The sequence below is a fragment of the Rhizoctonia solani genome, chromosome 16 (genome assembly GCF_016906535.1).
Source record: "Rhizoctonia solani chromosome 16, complete sequence".
NCBI classification, from domain to species: Eukaryota; Fungi; Basidiomycota; class Agaricomycetes; order Cantharellales; family Ceratobasidiaceae; genus Rhizoctonia; species Rhizoctonia solani.
This window is the reverse complement of record NC_057385.1, coordinates 1,946,990-1,961,288: the sequence shown is the minus strand read 5'-3', so window position 1 is coordinate 1,961,288 and position 14,299 is coordinate 1,946,990. Positions and strand designations below refer to the sequence as shown.

Below are 14,299 nucleotides of genomic sequence, written 5' to 3'. Positions count from 1 at the left end.
TGTTTATCTTCATTGTTAACTATGTCCTTTGGGTTTCACTTTGTTAGTTTTTTTTGGCACAATGTATTACAATGTTTATGAAAACAACTCTACCCTGCTCACTCTCATTTCTGTGTTGATCATGAGGCATATACAGTGCTTGATATTTTGGGAGCCAGGTCTGTGGTGAAGCAGTAACAATGGCAAGCACAATTTGGGACTCAAGTGGCAATCTAGTTGGAAATGAGGTAGGTAATGCTCCAAAAAATCTTAGGATGTATGCACAGATGGATTGCACTGTTGTGCACATGAACAACCTTGTAATAGGTATTAAATTGTCAGGTTGATGTGATACAGGTGAAAAAGCCTACCACACTAGGTACAATAAAAATGCCAAAATCAATACTAAATGTCAACCCATGTTACAAGGACAAAACTCACATGTGTGTAAAATAGATGAAGATGCAGGCAAAAACAGCAAGAAAAAAGCAAGAAAAAAGAGAAATTTTCTAATCATGCCTCATCTACATCCATATCTTCAAGCTCTGCCCTTTGGAATGCAGAATAAGCTTTCTGATGAAAGCCTGGTGAGTCAAACCCCACAGATGCAGTTAGATGCCTAGGAGGATAGGGGATCTGGAGGAGAGGGGGTGCTTCAAGCTCAGGTATGGCTCTGAAAGGCTGTGGCCTTCCTAAAGATCCAGTGAGTCTTCTTCTTCTTGGTTTGATGCTAGAAGCACCATTATCTTCCTCCTCCTCAATGCAAGAATCAGTGATCAATGGCCCAAAAAGATATGAATCCTTCTCATAAGAGCTATGAACCACCATATCCCTAAATGCAAGTATAACACTGGGCAATGATTTAGGCTGTGGAAAATGTGCTGCAATCAACCTAAAAGAGAGCTCTTGAGGCAGAGGAGAGAGAGGAACACTGGGTAGATGTCTAGGAGTGACTGAAACAATGTTCTCTCCCAGTTGTTGGTGTTCATTGAGATGGTCTTGGATGTCATGGGTGCCAGTTTCAAGCTGCCTTAGATTAACTTTGCACACTAGAATAATATCAGAATTGGGATTCTCCTTGTGTCCACTAAACTTACCATTAAATGGGCATTGATAAAGGACCTTGCTCAGATGGACAGACTTGATGTGGCTCCATAGACCTTCATATGTATCAAAGCCTGTGTTGCATAGCCGCCCACGCTGATTTTCTTTTATACAACACTCATAAGGCTAGAAAATAATTTCAGGAAATTTAGTAAATTTATATAAAACTACCTACCTGATTGGACCCAGAGGAAGGGATATGTACCTTTTTGTAGTGCTAATAATAGTCATCATTCATAAGTCCAGGAAGCTTCAAGCAGATGGTGGGAATGCATACCTGATACAAGAGCCTCCAGCTTGAAAGTGTTGCAGAGCACTTTACCCACTTGCAAGCCAAAGGGCGTAGGGCATCCTTCAATGTGTCTGTCATATGATTGGTCACAACCAAACCCAGAAACACCATTCATAATATATAGTAAAGCCCTGATTGCAAGTTTGGATCCGGAATTTCCGGTGGCAGTGCAAGGGTTTACTCTTGCTTTATTCATGGCATTACAAGGGTGGTTGGCTGTAACTGGTCCACAACATCAACATTATTATCTGCACTTGCATTTTGGCTTTTAACCTTGTGATATATATTCCTAAATGTCTCTTATAAGTAGCTTAACAAGCTATGATGATGTTACTTTGCTTTTACTCTCAGGGTTAATCCTGACCGTTACTGCCGGCATTGTGTCTCGATCAGAACCGTTAGCTCACCCACTCGTACTGGGCCAACAGAGCGAGCCATCAAAAGTTCGGCGTCCAACTGAAAGTGCCGTATACAGAAATTATGGAGTAGGGATGTATATGCCCGTGAGTTCTTAACGCGTTATCGTCGTTATCGGCCCGGTATTTACAAGCGGGAGTTGGACAGTTACCAACACGCCCGAAGCGCGAAGTGCAAACTATAAACAGTTTGATCCAGTCCGAAGCGAATCATGAGCGTGTTCTCTTTGGCGTCAAAGTATTTATTTCCGTGATGTTTCTGTGTGAATATCGATTAACCATGTATTTTCAGACCACTAATGCGGAACTTCAGAATCGTATTACAACATTGGGTGCTGGTTTCGTCCGAAAACTCGACCTTGCGCCCAGAGACTCGAGCGTTCTCATGTTATTGGATGACAGTTTTGGTACGTATGATATGGTGTCCAGTTTGGTGAACCGTACGTCCTGAGGCCCCTTTCAGAATACCTTACTTCGGTCCTAGCCTTGAGTGCATGCTCTGTCACGCCGATAACTATCAGTCATTTACAGCTTTTAAATCCGGTGCTTTCTGTTCATCCGCCCTCTGCCATCATTGTTCAATCCCGATTTTTGCACACGCTTCTTGAGCAGTTAGCCGATGAAAAAGAAGCTGGGCTACATTTGATAGTTGTAAGTATTCGGCATGCATACTTTGACTAGCTCCCTCAACTAAATACAACCAGGTCGGCGAGATCGATGACCTTGCTCGATCCCATTCCCTCAAGACAGGCATTAACCTAATACCCTGGACAGACATTTTGGAAAGTGGTGGCGGACCACTTAACCTTAGTGCTGCCGACCTTCCAAGTCCGTCTTTGTCATGTCTTCTTGTCTCAACGTGGCTGAATTCGAGTTTTTGTAGCTACAAACGATGTTTTTATGATCTCCTACTACGGTGATGAAATCGGGGTAAGTAACCAGCATCCAGAAGAGTTTATGCGCAGAATCTAAAGTGCGCACCAGCAACCCAAAGCCGTTCAATTTACCCACCAGGTACGCGCACTGTTGTATGACGCATTTGTTCCATCCTCACTACGCGCGGTGGTTAGAACATGACGGCCGCCGTTGTTTCAAACCGTGCCCTCTTCTCTGTATCCACGCCCCTATCGGGTAGTGATCGTATATTGTCATCATTCTCAATGAACACCCCATTTGGTATGGGTGTTGCATTCCAAGCGCTTTGGGAAGGTATGAATTTCACTTGCGATTGTAGGGTATTGGTGACCAACTGTATGCAGGAGCCAGTTTCTCCGTAAAGCCCAATATTGGACTTTTTAAGACTGGTATGCCCTTTTGAGGCATACGGTAAACGGTCCTATTTAACACTCGTTTTGTTGTAGAATCAGATAAGGCCGAAGACTCGGTATTTGCTGCCATTGCAGCATCTCGTCCGACTATACTTTACGTTCAGCCATCGGAGCTCGACTCATTATCCTCGAGTGTCTTAGCGACTGCCAAAGGATCGTTCCTTTATACCTTAGCTTGGAAGCGCAAGATGGGAGCTTTGCTGGAAGGTAGTCTTAGTCGCACTACCCCATGGGACCGTGTCGTATTCGAGGACGCCAGGGTTAAGTGGAGCCTGTCGGACTTGCGAAGTGTTGTTACTGCAGGAGGTAATCCCTTAAAAATTCTTCTATGGGATCTAAACTTAACCATGTACCCGCAGAACCCAGCGATCCAAGCACACAGGCGATTTGTTCTATTGCGACATCGGTTCCAATTGCCCGTGCACATATTCATCCACTTTCCGCATCCCCGATTCTTGCATCTCATCCATTAGATCTACAGCGTCATTTCCCCGCCACCGGAGGTAGTCGAATGTCAAAGGTGCGAACTCTCAGTGGCAGGTCTTAACCATGGCTAAACTGTGTGCAGGATCCATTGCATGTCGGTCCGCCAGCTCCCAGTGTGGAAGTCAAGCTCGTTGGCGTATCTGAAAATGAAATTGATGCTGGTAATGACCCCAGGGGTGAAGTAAGTATCATTGTATATTGTTTCTACGGCCGCTCGCTCAACCTTGCTGTCCGCTCGTTTAGCTGTTAATTCGTGGGACCTCGGTGGGAACTCCTGTTTCTGAGTCGACTGTTCCCTACCCAGATGGCTGGTTGCCTAGTGGAGAGAGGGCGATTGTTCAATCAAATGGAACTTTCAAGGTTATTGGGCGCCAGCGCCGGACTACGGGGCCATAAACCAAAACTTTGCTTGGTGTCCATATCACAACTGCGCTCCTGGTTTGTATCGTATCGCCACATCTTGGCATAAAACGGCCGCTGCGTATGTTGCTGTGCGGTGAACTGTTCCCGAAAATGATTGAATAGAATACAATTGACAACCGGAATTGCCCAAAATTGAGGGTACATTTTCTGCTCGCAAATTGCGTTGAAGAACACTGCACTTGCACGAAGCCTCGGAAGGCGCGCTGGCGACAGGCTAACAAAATCGGTCACTAGCGGGTAGCCCAAACTTAATCGTGGCGTAACATCCATACCAACCGAGAATACGTACCTCTTGAGCTTGATCCGTCGATCCAATAGCGCCTCGGATAATGCTCCTTCTTTTCGGGCTTTCTTGAGCTATGTGTGTCACAAACAATGAGCACAAACCTTGCCTTACACTGAAACTCCCAACGTACCGCTTTGCTATCGTCCACCGATACCACGGATCGTCCTGCTCCCCATGCCTGAAATTTGTGACTATGAGGCAAAATCAATGTGAATGATCCACTGGTGCGCCACAATACGACTCACTTGCTTCCTACCTCGTCAATCTCCTGCGGACGAGTCTTACCGGTCTTCTTCCTATCCTCTTCTCCAGCTTTGTGTTTATACTCGTGCTGGACGCGTATCCAAAAGCGCTCGTTAAAGCCAACCGTCTCGCTATCTCCTCTGAGCGTTGTTTGACCACCGGCTACTTCATCCACGCTAATGTACTTTTCGTATATGTTCTTGAATGCCACCATATGATTACCTTGTTCGTCCGTCTCAGGTAAAATCAAGGAGTGAATTCCTCCTGAGGACCTCGAGCTTCTCTGTCTGCAGATACGAGACCAAGCGCATCACAGGAGAGGAACTTTCCTTCAGGAGTGCGGAGGTTGATTGTCAGTGAACCGGCAACCCGCGTCGCAACCCACACCTGGTGGACATCACTTGGTACAATAGAAAGCGGTTTGGATGTCTCGCCAGACGAGGATGAGGCCGAACTGAGGGTTTGGATGTTGATTCGGTTGCGTGTCGAGTCAAAAGCAACACATGTTGGCGTTCCATTGTCATGTATAATAAAAGTTGGGCCAAGTATTTGCTCTGGGGTTTCAGGTTGTACCCATGCTAATAATATATTAAGATAATAATTCTGAGAATGATAGTTTTGTACTCACTTCCGGGGTCGATGTCTTCTTCTCGTTGGTCCTCATCCACCTCCCTGGCCTTGCGCTTCTTAGATTTCTTTTCGCCTTTGAATGTCAGGCGCTTAGACTTGGGCTTGTCTGTCATTGTTGGGACGATTAATATATATAGTAAAAGCAGCCAAAATTTGAGAAATAAGGTACAACGTTGTGTTGTGTTGCGTAAGGTGGCGGTGAAGTCAGAGCCACATTTCTAAGCGCTCAGCGTTCAGCTATTTTGCATCCGCGTGGCCTAAACAGTAGAGGCAAGCAACTCCATATTTTTGTAAATCTCAAGGAAGGGGTGAAGTCAATAAATAGCAATGCAGTCATACAGGTTGGGCTGAGCTAGTAGATTCAATCGTACACAATAAGGAAAAACGGTGGCCTTTAAACGTTTGACCCAGAAATTTGATTTGGCATAGCACAGTTGTTATACCCAAACCTGTCCTGAGTGAGAACTGAAACAAGCAAGGGTGTCGTTTCTACTGGGCAACTCTCAAATTAATCCTCCAAATAGTTAATAGTTAAGTCCTTTGACTTTGACGGTCTTGACAGGATTGGATGCTCTTACACGGTGGACCCCAAAAGTGCGGATTTTCTGAACGTGAAAAATCGCGCGTTATATGCGGAGTGTTGGCAAAATCCGACCAGTTTTTCCATGAATCTGCATCCTCAACTCACCCCTATGTGCCGTCGAGGTACGGATTCTGCGATTTCAGGTGCGGATGTCTGGCAAAATCTGGACGTCATGCTGATTTTCCGCACTTTTGGGGTTCACCGTGTTAAATATATGATCATTTTCTTTATATGTATGGAAATTCGCGCTCCACTTTGGTATATGCGCCACGTATTTAACTAAGTGTACTCATATACACTAATCAACATTCAAAGAATCCTCATAGCTCCAAAAGTGAGCCACTTTACCGTTGACCACGAACAAAATTTCCAGCACTGGATCGTATTGTATACTTGGTTCTACCAGAATGACCAAAGAAGGTGTTCCTGTAGATAAAGACTGAGAGTATGTCGGTACTCGAGGGATACATAGGTAGATAGTTTAAGGCTGAAACCGGACAGTTGTACCCGGAGTGTCCTGTTAAACCATATGCATATTCACCATCTTGGCAAATCCAAAAAGAATAGACATTGTAACAGATGTGCTATTCAAAGAGAATCGGAGAATAAGTGGCTCAAATGGCAGTACAGCAGACAAACATACACCTGAACAGTGCCAATGAAGGTCTTTTATGAGTGGGCTAAATTCCAATGGACAATATATCGGCGCTTATCACGCCGATGCCACGGGTAATTTGCATCCGAAAATCCTTCCGATTATTGTTGATCAACTAGTCGTCGTCGCCCGGCACACTCAAGACACTGTAATGGCCAAATTTAACGCGGGTGAGTTTGTGAGCTACGTGTAATAGATGAATGCTACTGTAGGGGCCATGTGGGGGAGATGGGGGGGCAAATTTAGTTGGATGAGCTTTGGATGGAAATCAACAAATTTATGCGACAGCCTTACTGACGCTCTGCTCAGACGTTTCCTCTTCCCGCCGCAAGAGCCGAAAGGCTCACTTTGACGCATCTTCTGGCCTACGTAGGAAGATCATGTCTGCTTCGCTCTCGAAGGAGCTTCGCGGAAGATACAACGTATGCGAACATCTGCGAGACATGTATATATGCTGATGGTGGTTCGCCTAGGTCCGCGCTCTCCCTGTTCGCAAGGACGACGAAGTCTTGATTGTACGCGGAAAGTACAAGGGGCGAGATGGAAAGATCATCCAAGTTTACAGGAAGAAATGGGTCATTCACGTTGATCGTGTCCACCGCGACAAGTCGAACGGCTCCACTGCTCCCATTGGCATCCACCCGAGCAATGTTGTCATTCAGACGCTCAAGCTCGATAAAGACCGGTGCGTTTACTATCGACTGGATTATCTATTCACGTCTGATTTCTATCTCACAGTCGGGCTATCCTCGAACGCAAGGACAGGAAGCGCACACCTGGTGAGAAGAAGGAAGAGGCCGAGACTGCATGAGGTGGGTAGCAGAGTCTTAGTGGAGGTTGGTGACTTATGCCACTATTAGGTTTTGCTTTCTTTCTGATTTCCATGTACTCATTCACGCTTTCATTCACAAAACCTTATGTATCTATGCGCGCCGTATTGTCGCAAGATATGCCACCCATGCCAGCCTCTTTGCATCAAATTATTACGATGAACCACAGGCAACGTAGTATAGTGAAAGCGAGTGAATAAACACTGGGCGTTTCCAGCCGTTTAGAAAATAACATCCTCATCCTTATCACCTAGTAAGTTTGAAGGTGCATCGTCTCCGTCTGGGGCTGCAGCAGCAGGTACACCTCCAGACTTCTCGGCTGCCTCCTGCAATGCTAGCCGCTCCGCCTCCGCGATCGCCGCATCGCGTTTCTTCTTTCCTTGAACTTTCTTTAGTCTACACAGGGATAAATGACATCAATTAAATTCTATTGTGGATTCAATCAATTAAACGCACCTGAAAAATTCCTCACGATCTGCCTCATCCAACTCGGAGATAATGTAGGCGATTGTGTTCTCTAATCGGGGAATAACAACATGCTCGATCGCGTTGACTCGTCGATTGGTTGCGCGAATCACTTCGTCCAAAATAGTAAAGGCCGTTTGAAGCGAGGCTAATTCCACCAAAGTCTTTACCGCGTTGACGTACGTTTGTCTTGTCTTCTGAATTTGTTGGCCACCTCGAGATAGACCGGCCAGATTAAAGTCTATCGAAAATATGGTTATTGATTTGGAACATGAAGGACAAAGCGGGATCAACAAACATACCGTTACCACCAATCTCCTCTACTTCAAATGTGGGAAGAACAACTCCAGATACGTTCTCTTGTTTGGCCTTAACCTTGAAGCTTGGTGACTTGGCTTGCTTCTGTATAGAATAGGAAATGTCACCAGCAGCATAGGTCGCCTCGGCCATCGAGAACGCAGCGAGTTGCATGACACGTCCCATTTGCCTTTTAGCCTGCAGGGATATGTGTTTTAGTCAAATCTAGGTGTTTGAGTTGCAAAACAACATACCTCGTCAACTTTCTTAAGGATTGCACGGAATCTCAATGTAAGGGCATCTCGTTTCTTAGCCAAAAGTGAATGTCCGGTCTGTGCACTCTTCAGACGCGTCTTGGTGAGCGTCAATGTCATACGTGTGGGGAACACATTCTCCCGAGCACCTTGTCCAGACATGTCTACTCAATTGGTGGATCGTGGCAAAGACGTCAGTAGGGGATAGGGGCAAACCCACCCGACACCCTTCCTCGGGTCACGTGACATTGGGACTTGGGACAGTCTGATGATCACATCATACTTATCAATTCACCGCCATGCCTCTTGAGATATCTTTCTTCTACCCGTCATCTCCGACTTCACCGAGGCTTGCGCAAAATGCTCATTATATCTAACCCAGCTTCTGGTCATAAAAATGGCCCTCAGTTCATCGAAAATTATATTTTGCCTTTGTTGAACAAATACCACGTTTCTTTCAAGCTTGAAACTACCAACGCGCCCAAGCATGCTGGAGAACTCGCCAAAGACTACTTACAGTCTCTTAGTAATGCTAAAAATGCGACAATACTTGTATCCGGTGGCGACGGGACAATTCATGAAGTCATAAATGCGCTATACGGTCGTTTAGGCTCCCGAGACTCAAACCATGTGTGGCCAAAGCTTCAGCTGATACTCGTGAACTCGGGGACAGCCAATGCTCTGTATCATTCGATTTATCCTACTGAAGCTAGTCGGACATACTCCATTTCGTTCGAGAAACACTTCCTACAGCCGATGCAGAGGTAGCGAATGGCTTGCAGTCTGTCGTTGCATACCTTCGTAGAACGGGCTCCACGCGTCCACTGGCTCTAGCTCGCACGGTTATTAGAGCGCAGGATGGCTCCGAAAGGAAATCGTTACTATCGATCGTGGTGGCCTCGACCGCATTGCATGCTAACCTCTTGCATACATCCGAAGAGCTCCGTGCTGCCATACCAGGCGTCGAGAGATACACCGAAGCAGCAAAGCAAAACATACATAAGTGGTCGCATGCCACTGTCCGATTCAAGCCTCCTTTATCTGGAAAACCCATTTTACTTTTCGATCCTGCTTCGGACGAGTTTGTTGAGACGGCCACTAAAGAGCTCTCAATTGATGGCCCATTCGCGTATTTCTTATCTACAGTAAACGTAGACCGACTAGAGTCTGGCTTTGTTATCACACCTCTAGCATCGAAAATTAAACCAGACGCAGATGTCATGGATATTGTCGTCATCCAGCCATTAAATAGCCCACAAGTATCTGGGGATACTGAGGAGGAACGAGCCAAGTTTGCGCAGATACTGATGGGTTCCATGGGTGCTGCGAGAAGTGCTACTCATACCCACCTTCGATATAATCGGGAGAAAAACTCTAGTGAAGGCCCTTCCGAAAGTGCGGATGGACCTCTGGTCGTTCAATACTATCGTTGTGGTGGTTGGGAATGGATGCCGGTGGGTTCGCTCTTTGCGTAGGGTACGCCTCGAGACTGACATGCACACATGAAGCTCGAGGGATCAAGTGATGCGTCTTATATATGCGTGGACGGGACTATCTTGGAGATAGGCAACGGCGAATGGGCTCAATCTGAATGTATTACAGACTTACTACCCGCCGATCATGGTGTACATGTGTTTGTGTAGGTAGTACCACGTGACGAAGCGTGTTTGATCGGTTGTACGTGCCAATTGCAAAGTATCTTGACCCATCATTAGACCTTTACGGTTGGTTTGTCTCAGACTCTTTCCAAGCCATTGGTTAACAACTACCACCCCAGTTATGCTAATAGACGAAACTAATGTCTCGATTTAAGCCTACACGAACGTCTTCACCCCTAATCCGCCCTCGCTCTGGATCCATTCCAGCCTCCACCCCTGCAGCTAAACAACAGATCCGGGCACCCCCACAGGACATATCCGCATCCTCCACCAGATCACTCCAACAAATCACACCGGAAGATGTTCAAGTTATTGACGCAATCATTGAACGTGCCCCTGCAACAGCCAAGGCTTTTGTTAACGTCTACAAGGCCTATAATGCGGTTCTACAGGAGCGAGGCCTTGATCCCAGCGCGGATGTTACATACTACGAATTTCTGCTCAAAATTGGGCTGCTAAAGGGAGCTGAGTGGGGTGACAAATGGGCCTCGGCCAAAGCTCAGCTTAATCTTGGTTCAGACAGTTTAATGTTGGACCAAGATGCGACCTTGCCCCCACCATCCCCTCCTGCTCCTCCTCTCGCAGCCCTGCCAAGTTCTCTTAGACAAACACCCGCCCCTTCCACCCGCCTTGATCGCACTCCTCGTTACAGAGCTCGTTTTGCCGATGAGGCAACTCCTGCGCCAGCCCCTAACAGAGCACCGACTGCAACACCCAGCGTTGAAACCCCTTCGGAAACACCTAGCGTCAGCCTCCAGCGCTTACTCCGGAAACTTACTGCCGTCGATAATTCTAGTACGACAGGGAGGACTGAGACATCCAGCGTTGCAACGCCTTCCTCCCGAGTTTCAAACCTCGCAGCAGCGAGGATCGCTCGCGCTCCCCTGGAAGATCAAACTACACCAAAACCTATCATCCGGCAACCTGTCCGTGTGGCCGGTTCATCAGATGATAGTACTCCTACCCGCCCCATTCCGAGTTACCGAAGTCGGTTCACTACCCCGGTTACACCTGCGCCACCTTTGGGAAAGGTTCCCCCGGCGATCAGCAGGATTAAGCGTGAACAATCGGTTGAACCCGTGCGAGCTGCAGAAGAGCGTACTCCACGGCGTAGAGGGAGTGAACCAGATACATGGCGTATTATTAAAATGGAAAAAGATGCGGACCACTTTCGAAACGATAGGTTGTTAGAAAAGTTCTTTGCTCTATGGAGACAAAATGCCCAATGGATACGAGTAAGTAGTACGCATAGTGTATTTATCCATACTTTTTTTTTACTGTCGTACGCAGGATACTAGCAACCAGATTAGTGAGGCACGTCGGAAGTTGGCACTTCGAGAGAACTTTACAATATGGCTTGATAAGGCTCGAGTTCGTGCGGATATGACACGACGAGCCGCTCGAGTGGACGCTTATTTCACCCAGCGTCGTGTCTTATTGTACTGGCGCCAGGTCTCAGAAAAGCATCGCCGGCAGCAGTGGCAATCCGCTATGAAGAAACGGCTCCGAACTGTAAAGTCTGCTGTTGATCAGAGAATATTACGCCAAGCTTGGCAGGTGAGTGCGGCTCGGTCGTATATTGGTTTAATTTAATATGATCTACCAGCGATGGCGCCAAACCCGTGAATCACATATGCCCTTGAGCAAGCGGATGGATTCCACGATGCGAAAATCCTACACAAGTGTATTGTGCGTTGGGCCGAACGTCTACAACAATTGCGTACACTCCCCATCAGGGCACTGGAGTTCCGTGCTGCAAGAAACAGAGCTATTGTACAAGGTGTATTCGAGACTTGGAAGAACCGAGCTGAGCTTCGCGTTATGGAAAGGATGTTTGTCGACAAGCGAGACCATCGTATCAAAGGAGCTATGCTAGTGAAATGGAAATCCAGAGCGTGAGTCGTCCTACACTGGCCCTAACAAACTGACCCTTATCAATTTTCTGTAGACAACTCCACAAGACTGCCCGCAAATTTCACAACAAAAGTTTACTACGGCATGTCTTTGTTACCTGGAAAAACAAGACCAAGCGAGTTTCGGTACGTTTCAGTTTCGGATATTGAGTTTCATGCATGGTCTAACAAACACATGGGCAGCTCATTGAACGGCGCGCCAACAATTACCTCCAACGCCAAGATAATATCTTGCTACGAGCGGTGACCCGTGTATGGGCTGCCAAAGCCAGAGGCGAGCAATTGGCCCGGATTAACCGTGCTCAACTTGTAAGGGATGCGCTTGGGGTTTGGCGCAACCGCTTGACCGGGGTACAATCATTGGAAGGTAGAGTTATGCTAACATCAACGTTGGAAGTAGTCCTGATTAAATTGTGTCTTCCAGGCAAAGCAGTACTCGCTATACAGAATGCTCAAAAGGAACTTCTTGGCCGAGCCTTTTATGTTATGCGAGACCAGGTCCGATCCCACAAAGAGAGTGAACTTCTGGCCACTCGGCACTATCAGAAACAACTCCTTTCTAGCGCTTTCAAGGAATGGAGAGAATCAACGACTTTGCTTCGCAAACAAGCCCGACAAGCTCGGATTGCTCGTAGGTTTTTCGCAGAGCGTGCGGCGTTTGGGACTTGGAAAGTGGCGCTCACTCAAAAGCGACTCTCTAAGTTGGAAGACCAATTGAAGAGGGAAAGATTAAGAGGAGTGTTCCAGGGTGCGTCATATTGTATTACATCTCATTGCGCCCGTAGTGACTTGGTCTGCAGTATGGAGAGACCAGGTCAAGCGCCAAATGACGTTGAGGCGTGTGGGCGACGTTGTACAAAGAACAGTTGAACAGCGGGTGAAATACGGGGCCCTTAAGAAATGGATTGGCTCTGTGGTCGAAAACAAGCTACAATTGTTGCAAGCAATGGATGAACGGAACACCAGACTTCAAAGGTACGGGTGCTTTGTATTATCGTTAGCTTGTATCACTAAAAGTTATACTATTAGGCTGGCCTTTGAAAAGTGGAGAGTCTCCTTGCAGAGGCACCAAGAGGATATGAGCCTGCTACGCAGTTTCCAAGACGTTCAAAGAGAAGACATGCTTCGCCGAGCCTTTCAGCGATGGCTTGCCGTCACGCGGCACCAACGCTTGCGGAGACAACGTCTCGAACAGAAAGAACAGCAGCTACGGTTTGAGGCACTGGGACGCGCCTGGGACATATGGCGGGATAAATTCAAGGAGGAAACCCTCAGAGGGACTGTAAGTCTAAAATTGAATGCTCCAGCGACCATTCCTCAACGGACTATCATCTATCTTAGGAAAGTGCTGTTCGGCTTCAGGCGCAGCGCAGCCTGGTGTTCAGCGCATTCAGGTTATGGGAAAGCAAATCCAGGGTAAGTGGCGTATCATACTGTATGATACCATGCTAACCACTTGTATCTTAGGCTCTGCCAGCTCTTCGCTTCTATTCAGAAAGCGTTCGTCGTAGAGCATTTGAGAAATGGAAAGCCTCCCTTCCATCGGCGAAATTGGCCCGAGTGGCGAGAGAGTTCGATAGAGAGCATGTTCTTCGTATGTTTCACTCTCTTGAGATAATTCGAAATTTCTGTTAACAATGGTGTAGGTAAGATGTTGGTGCACTGGAAGGAGCGATATCAGACTAGGATTGGTCTCAAGGCTGTAGCGTGAGTAGGCTGTAAAGTTCCCGTTTGACCCTAACTGAATTCTCCACAGTCGTGCACGCTACTTGCGCCTACCTCCTGCAACCGCCGCGCCACGGCCAAGTGTCCTGGGGTCGGCGGCCGCGTCTCGCGCTGGACCTTCATCTCGACCTGGGCTACCATCATCATCGTCTACGCCAGCTCCATTGGTTTTCCCCCGCCCGTCTGCCATCAGTCTCCTCGCACGAAAGGCTACTTCGGAGCGTGCTGCCTCGTCTGTACCACCAGAGACCCGAGCCCCTTCTCCTTCACCAGCAGCTCGTGCTCGATCGAGCAGCCCTGTTAAACCCATTGCAGCACCCAAGCCCATTCCTGTAGCTGTATCGACACCTGCGCAGTCAGCTCGATCGAGCTTGCTGTCCGGTTTCCGCGTTACGCCGCGTCCGACCCGGGCTGGAACCGCTCCAAATGCCCTGCTGCCTACCTCTATAAGTGGTGGAGAGGTTGACTCTGATTCAGACTCTGAAGACGCTGATGTTCCTCGCCCTCTCAAACCTTTGGCTAGCTCGCCAGTCATTGAGGCGCCTGTAAGCCGCCTGGTTGGCAGAAGGAGGTTCGCACGATAGATCCTGCCTTGTCACTTCTTGATACCATTTTCTGGACCAAGTCGTCTTGAATTATTTACTAAGTTATTGATTTTGCCTTCCGTCCCACTTGATTTTCTTCACTGCTTATGTTTGGTTATATTATGCGACAAATGACAAGATATTGACG

General features: G+C 47.4%; 8 protein-coding genes across 8 annotated transcripts; 4 read left to right on the top strand and 4 right to left on the bottom strand.

Moving 5' to 3' along the window:
* Positions 1 to 492: 492 nt before the first annotated feature.
* RhiXN_01872 (uncharacterized protein) lies at positions 493 to 1,453 on the bottom strand (the record flags this gene model as incomplete). The annotated part of the gene is made up of 4 exons (XM_043321691.1): positions 493 to 1,028; positions 1,077 to 1,209; positions 1,259 to 1,300; positions 1,361 to 1,453. 4 exons carry the CDS (start codon positions 1,451 to 1,453, stop codon positions 493 to 495), a joined length of 804 nt encoding a protein of 267 aa, XP_043187514.1.
* A 215-nt stretch (positions 1,454 to 1,668) lies between these two features.
* On the top strand, positions 1,669 to 4,001 carry RhiXN_01871 (AMP binding enzyme; the record flags this gene model as incomplete). Its single annotated transcript, XM_043321690.1, has 13 exons — positions 1,669 to 1,878; positions 1,940 to 2,029; positions 2,084 to 2,198; positions 2,255 to 2,442; positions 2,496 to 2,619; positions 2,675 to 2,721; positions 2,776 to 2,805; positions 2,862 to 3,000; positions 3,051 to 3,095; positions 3,153 to 3,425; positions 3,479 to 3,639; positions 3,688 to 3,786; positions 3,849 to 4,001. 13 exons carry the CDS (start codon positions 1,669 to 1,671, stop codon positions 3,999 to 4,001), a joined length of 1,674 nt encoding a protein of 557 aa, XP_043187513.1.
* A 25-nt stretch (positions 4,002 to 4,026) lies between these two features.
* On the bottom strand, positions 4,027 to 4,771 carry RhiXN_01870 (uncharacterized protein; the record flags this gene model as incomplete). The annotated part of the gene is made up of 4 exons (XM_043321689.1): positions 4,027 to 4,242; positions 4,305 to 4,385; positions 4,445 to 4,505; positions 4,560 to 4,771. The coding sequence occupies 4 exons, from the start codon at positions 4,769 to 4,771 to the stop codon at positions 4,027 to 4,029; spliced, it is 570 nt and encodes a 189-aa protein (XP_043187512.1).
* Positions 4,772 to 4,803: 32 nt separating this feature from the next.
* Positions 4,804 to 5,300, bottom strand: RhiXN_01869 (uncharacterized protein; the record flags this gene model as incomplete). Its single annotated transcript, XM_043321688.1, has 2 exons — positions 4,804 to 5,135; positions 5,186 to 5,300. The coding sequence occupies 2 exons, from the start codon at positions 5,298 to 5,300 to the stop codon at positions 4,804 to 4,806; spliced, it is 447 nt and encodes a 148-aa protein (XP_043187511.1).
* Positions 5,301 to 6,576: 1,276 nt separating this feature from the next.
* Positions 6,577 to 7,236, top strand: RhiXN_01868 (ribosomal proteins L26 eukaryotic, L24P archaeal; the record flags this gene model as incomplete). The annotated part of the gene is made up of 4 exons (XM_043321687.1): positions 6,577 to 6,595; positions 6,735 to 6,847; positions 6,899 to 7,110; positions 7,164 to 7,236. The coding sequence occupies 4 exons, from the start codon at positions 6,577 to 6,579 to the stop codon at positions 7,234 to 7,236; spliced, it is 417 nt and encodes a 138-aa protein (XP_043187510.1).
* A 240-nt stretch (positions 7,237 to 7,476) lies between these two features.
* RhiXN_01867 (ATP synthase subunit D) lies at positions 7,477 to 8,433 on the bottom strand (the record flags this gene model as incomplete). Its single annotated transcript, XM_043321686.1, has 4 exons — positions 7,477 to 7,651; positions 7,712 to 7,961; positions 8,023 to 8,215; positions 8,272 to 8,433. The coding sequence occupies 4 exons, from the start codon at positions 8,431 to 8,433 to the stop codon at positions 7,477 to 7,479; spliced, it is 780 nt and encodes a 259-aa protein (XP_043187509.1).
* Positions 8,434 to 8,631: 198 nt separating this feature from the next.
* Positions 8,632 to 9,746, top strand: RhiXN_01866 (diacylglycerol kinase catalytic domain-containing protein; the record flags this gene model as incomplete). Its single annotated transcript, XM_043321685.1, has 2 exons — positions 8,632 to 8,928; positions 8,985 to 9,746. 2 exons carry the CDS (start codon positions 8,632 to 8,634, stop codon positions 9,744 to 9,746), a joined length of 1,059 nt encoding a protein of 352 aa, XP_043187508.1.
* Positions 9,747 to 10,069: 323 nt separating this feature from the next.
* On the top strand, positions 10,070 to 14,151 carry RhiXN_01865 (Cilia-and flagella-associated protein 46; the record flags this gene model as incomplete). The annotated part of the gene is made up of 13 exons (XM_043321684.1): positions 10,070 to 11,164; positions 11,220 to 11,486; positions 11,536 to 11,618; positions 11,666 to 11,824; positions 11,878 to 11,968; positions 12,026 to 12,209; positions 12,267 to 12,590; positions 12,628 to 12,817; positions 12,872 to 13,124; positions 13,184 to 13,258; positions 13,310 to 13,436; positions 13,489 to 13,549; positions 13,599 to 14,151. 13 exons carry the CDS (start codon positions 10,070 to 10,072, stop codon positions 14,149 to 14,151), a joined length of 3,462 nt encoding a protein of 1,153 aa, XP_043187507.1.
* Between the last annotated feature and the right edge of the window lie 148 nt (positions 14,152 to 14,299).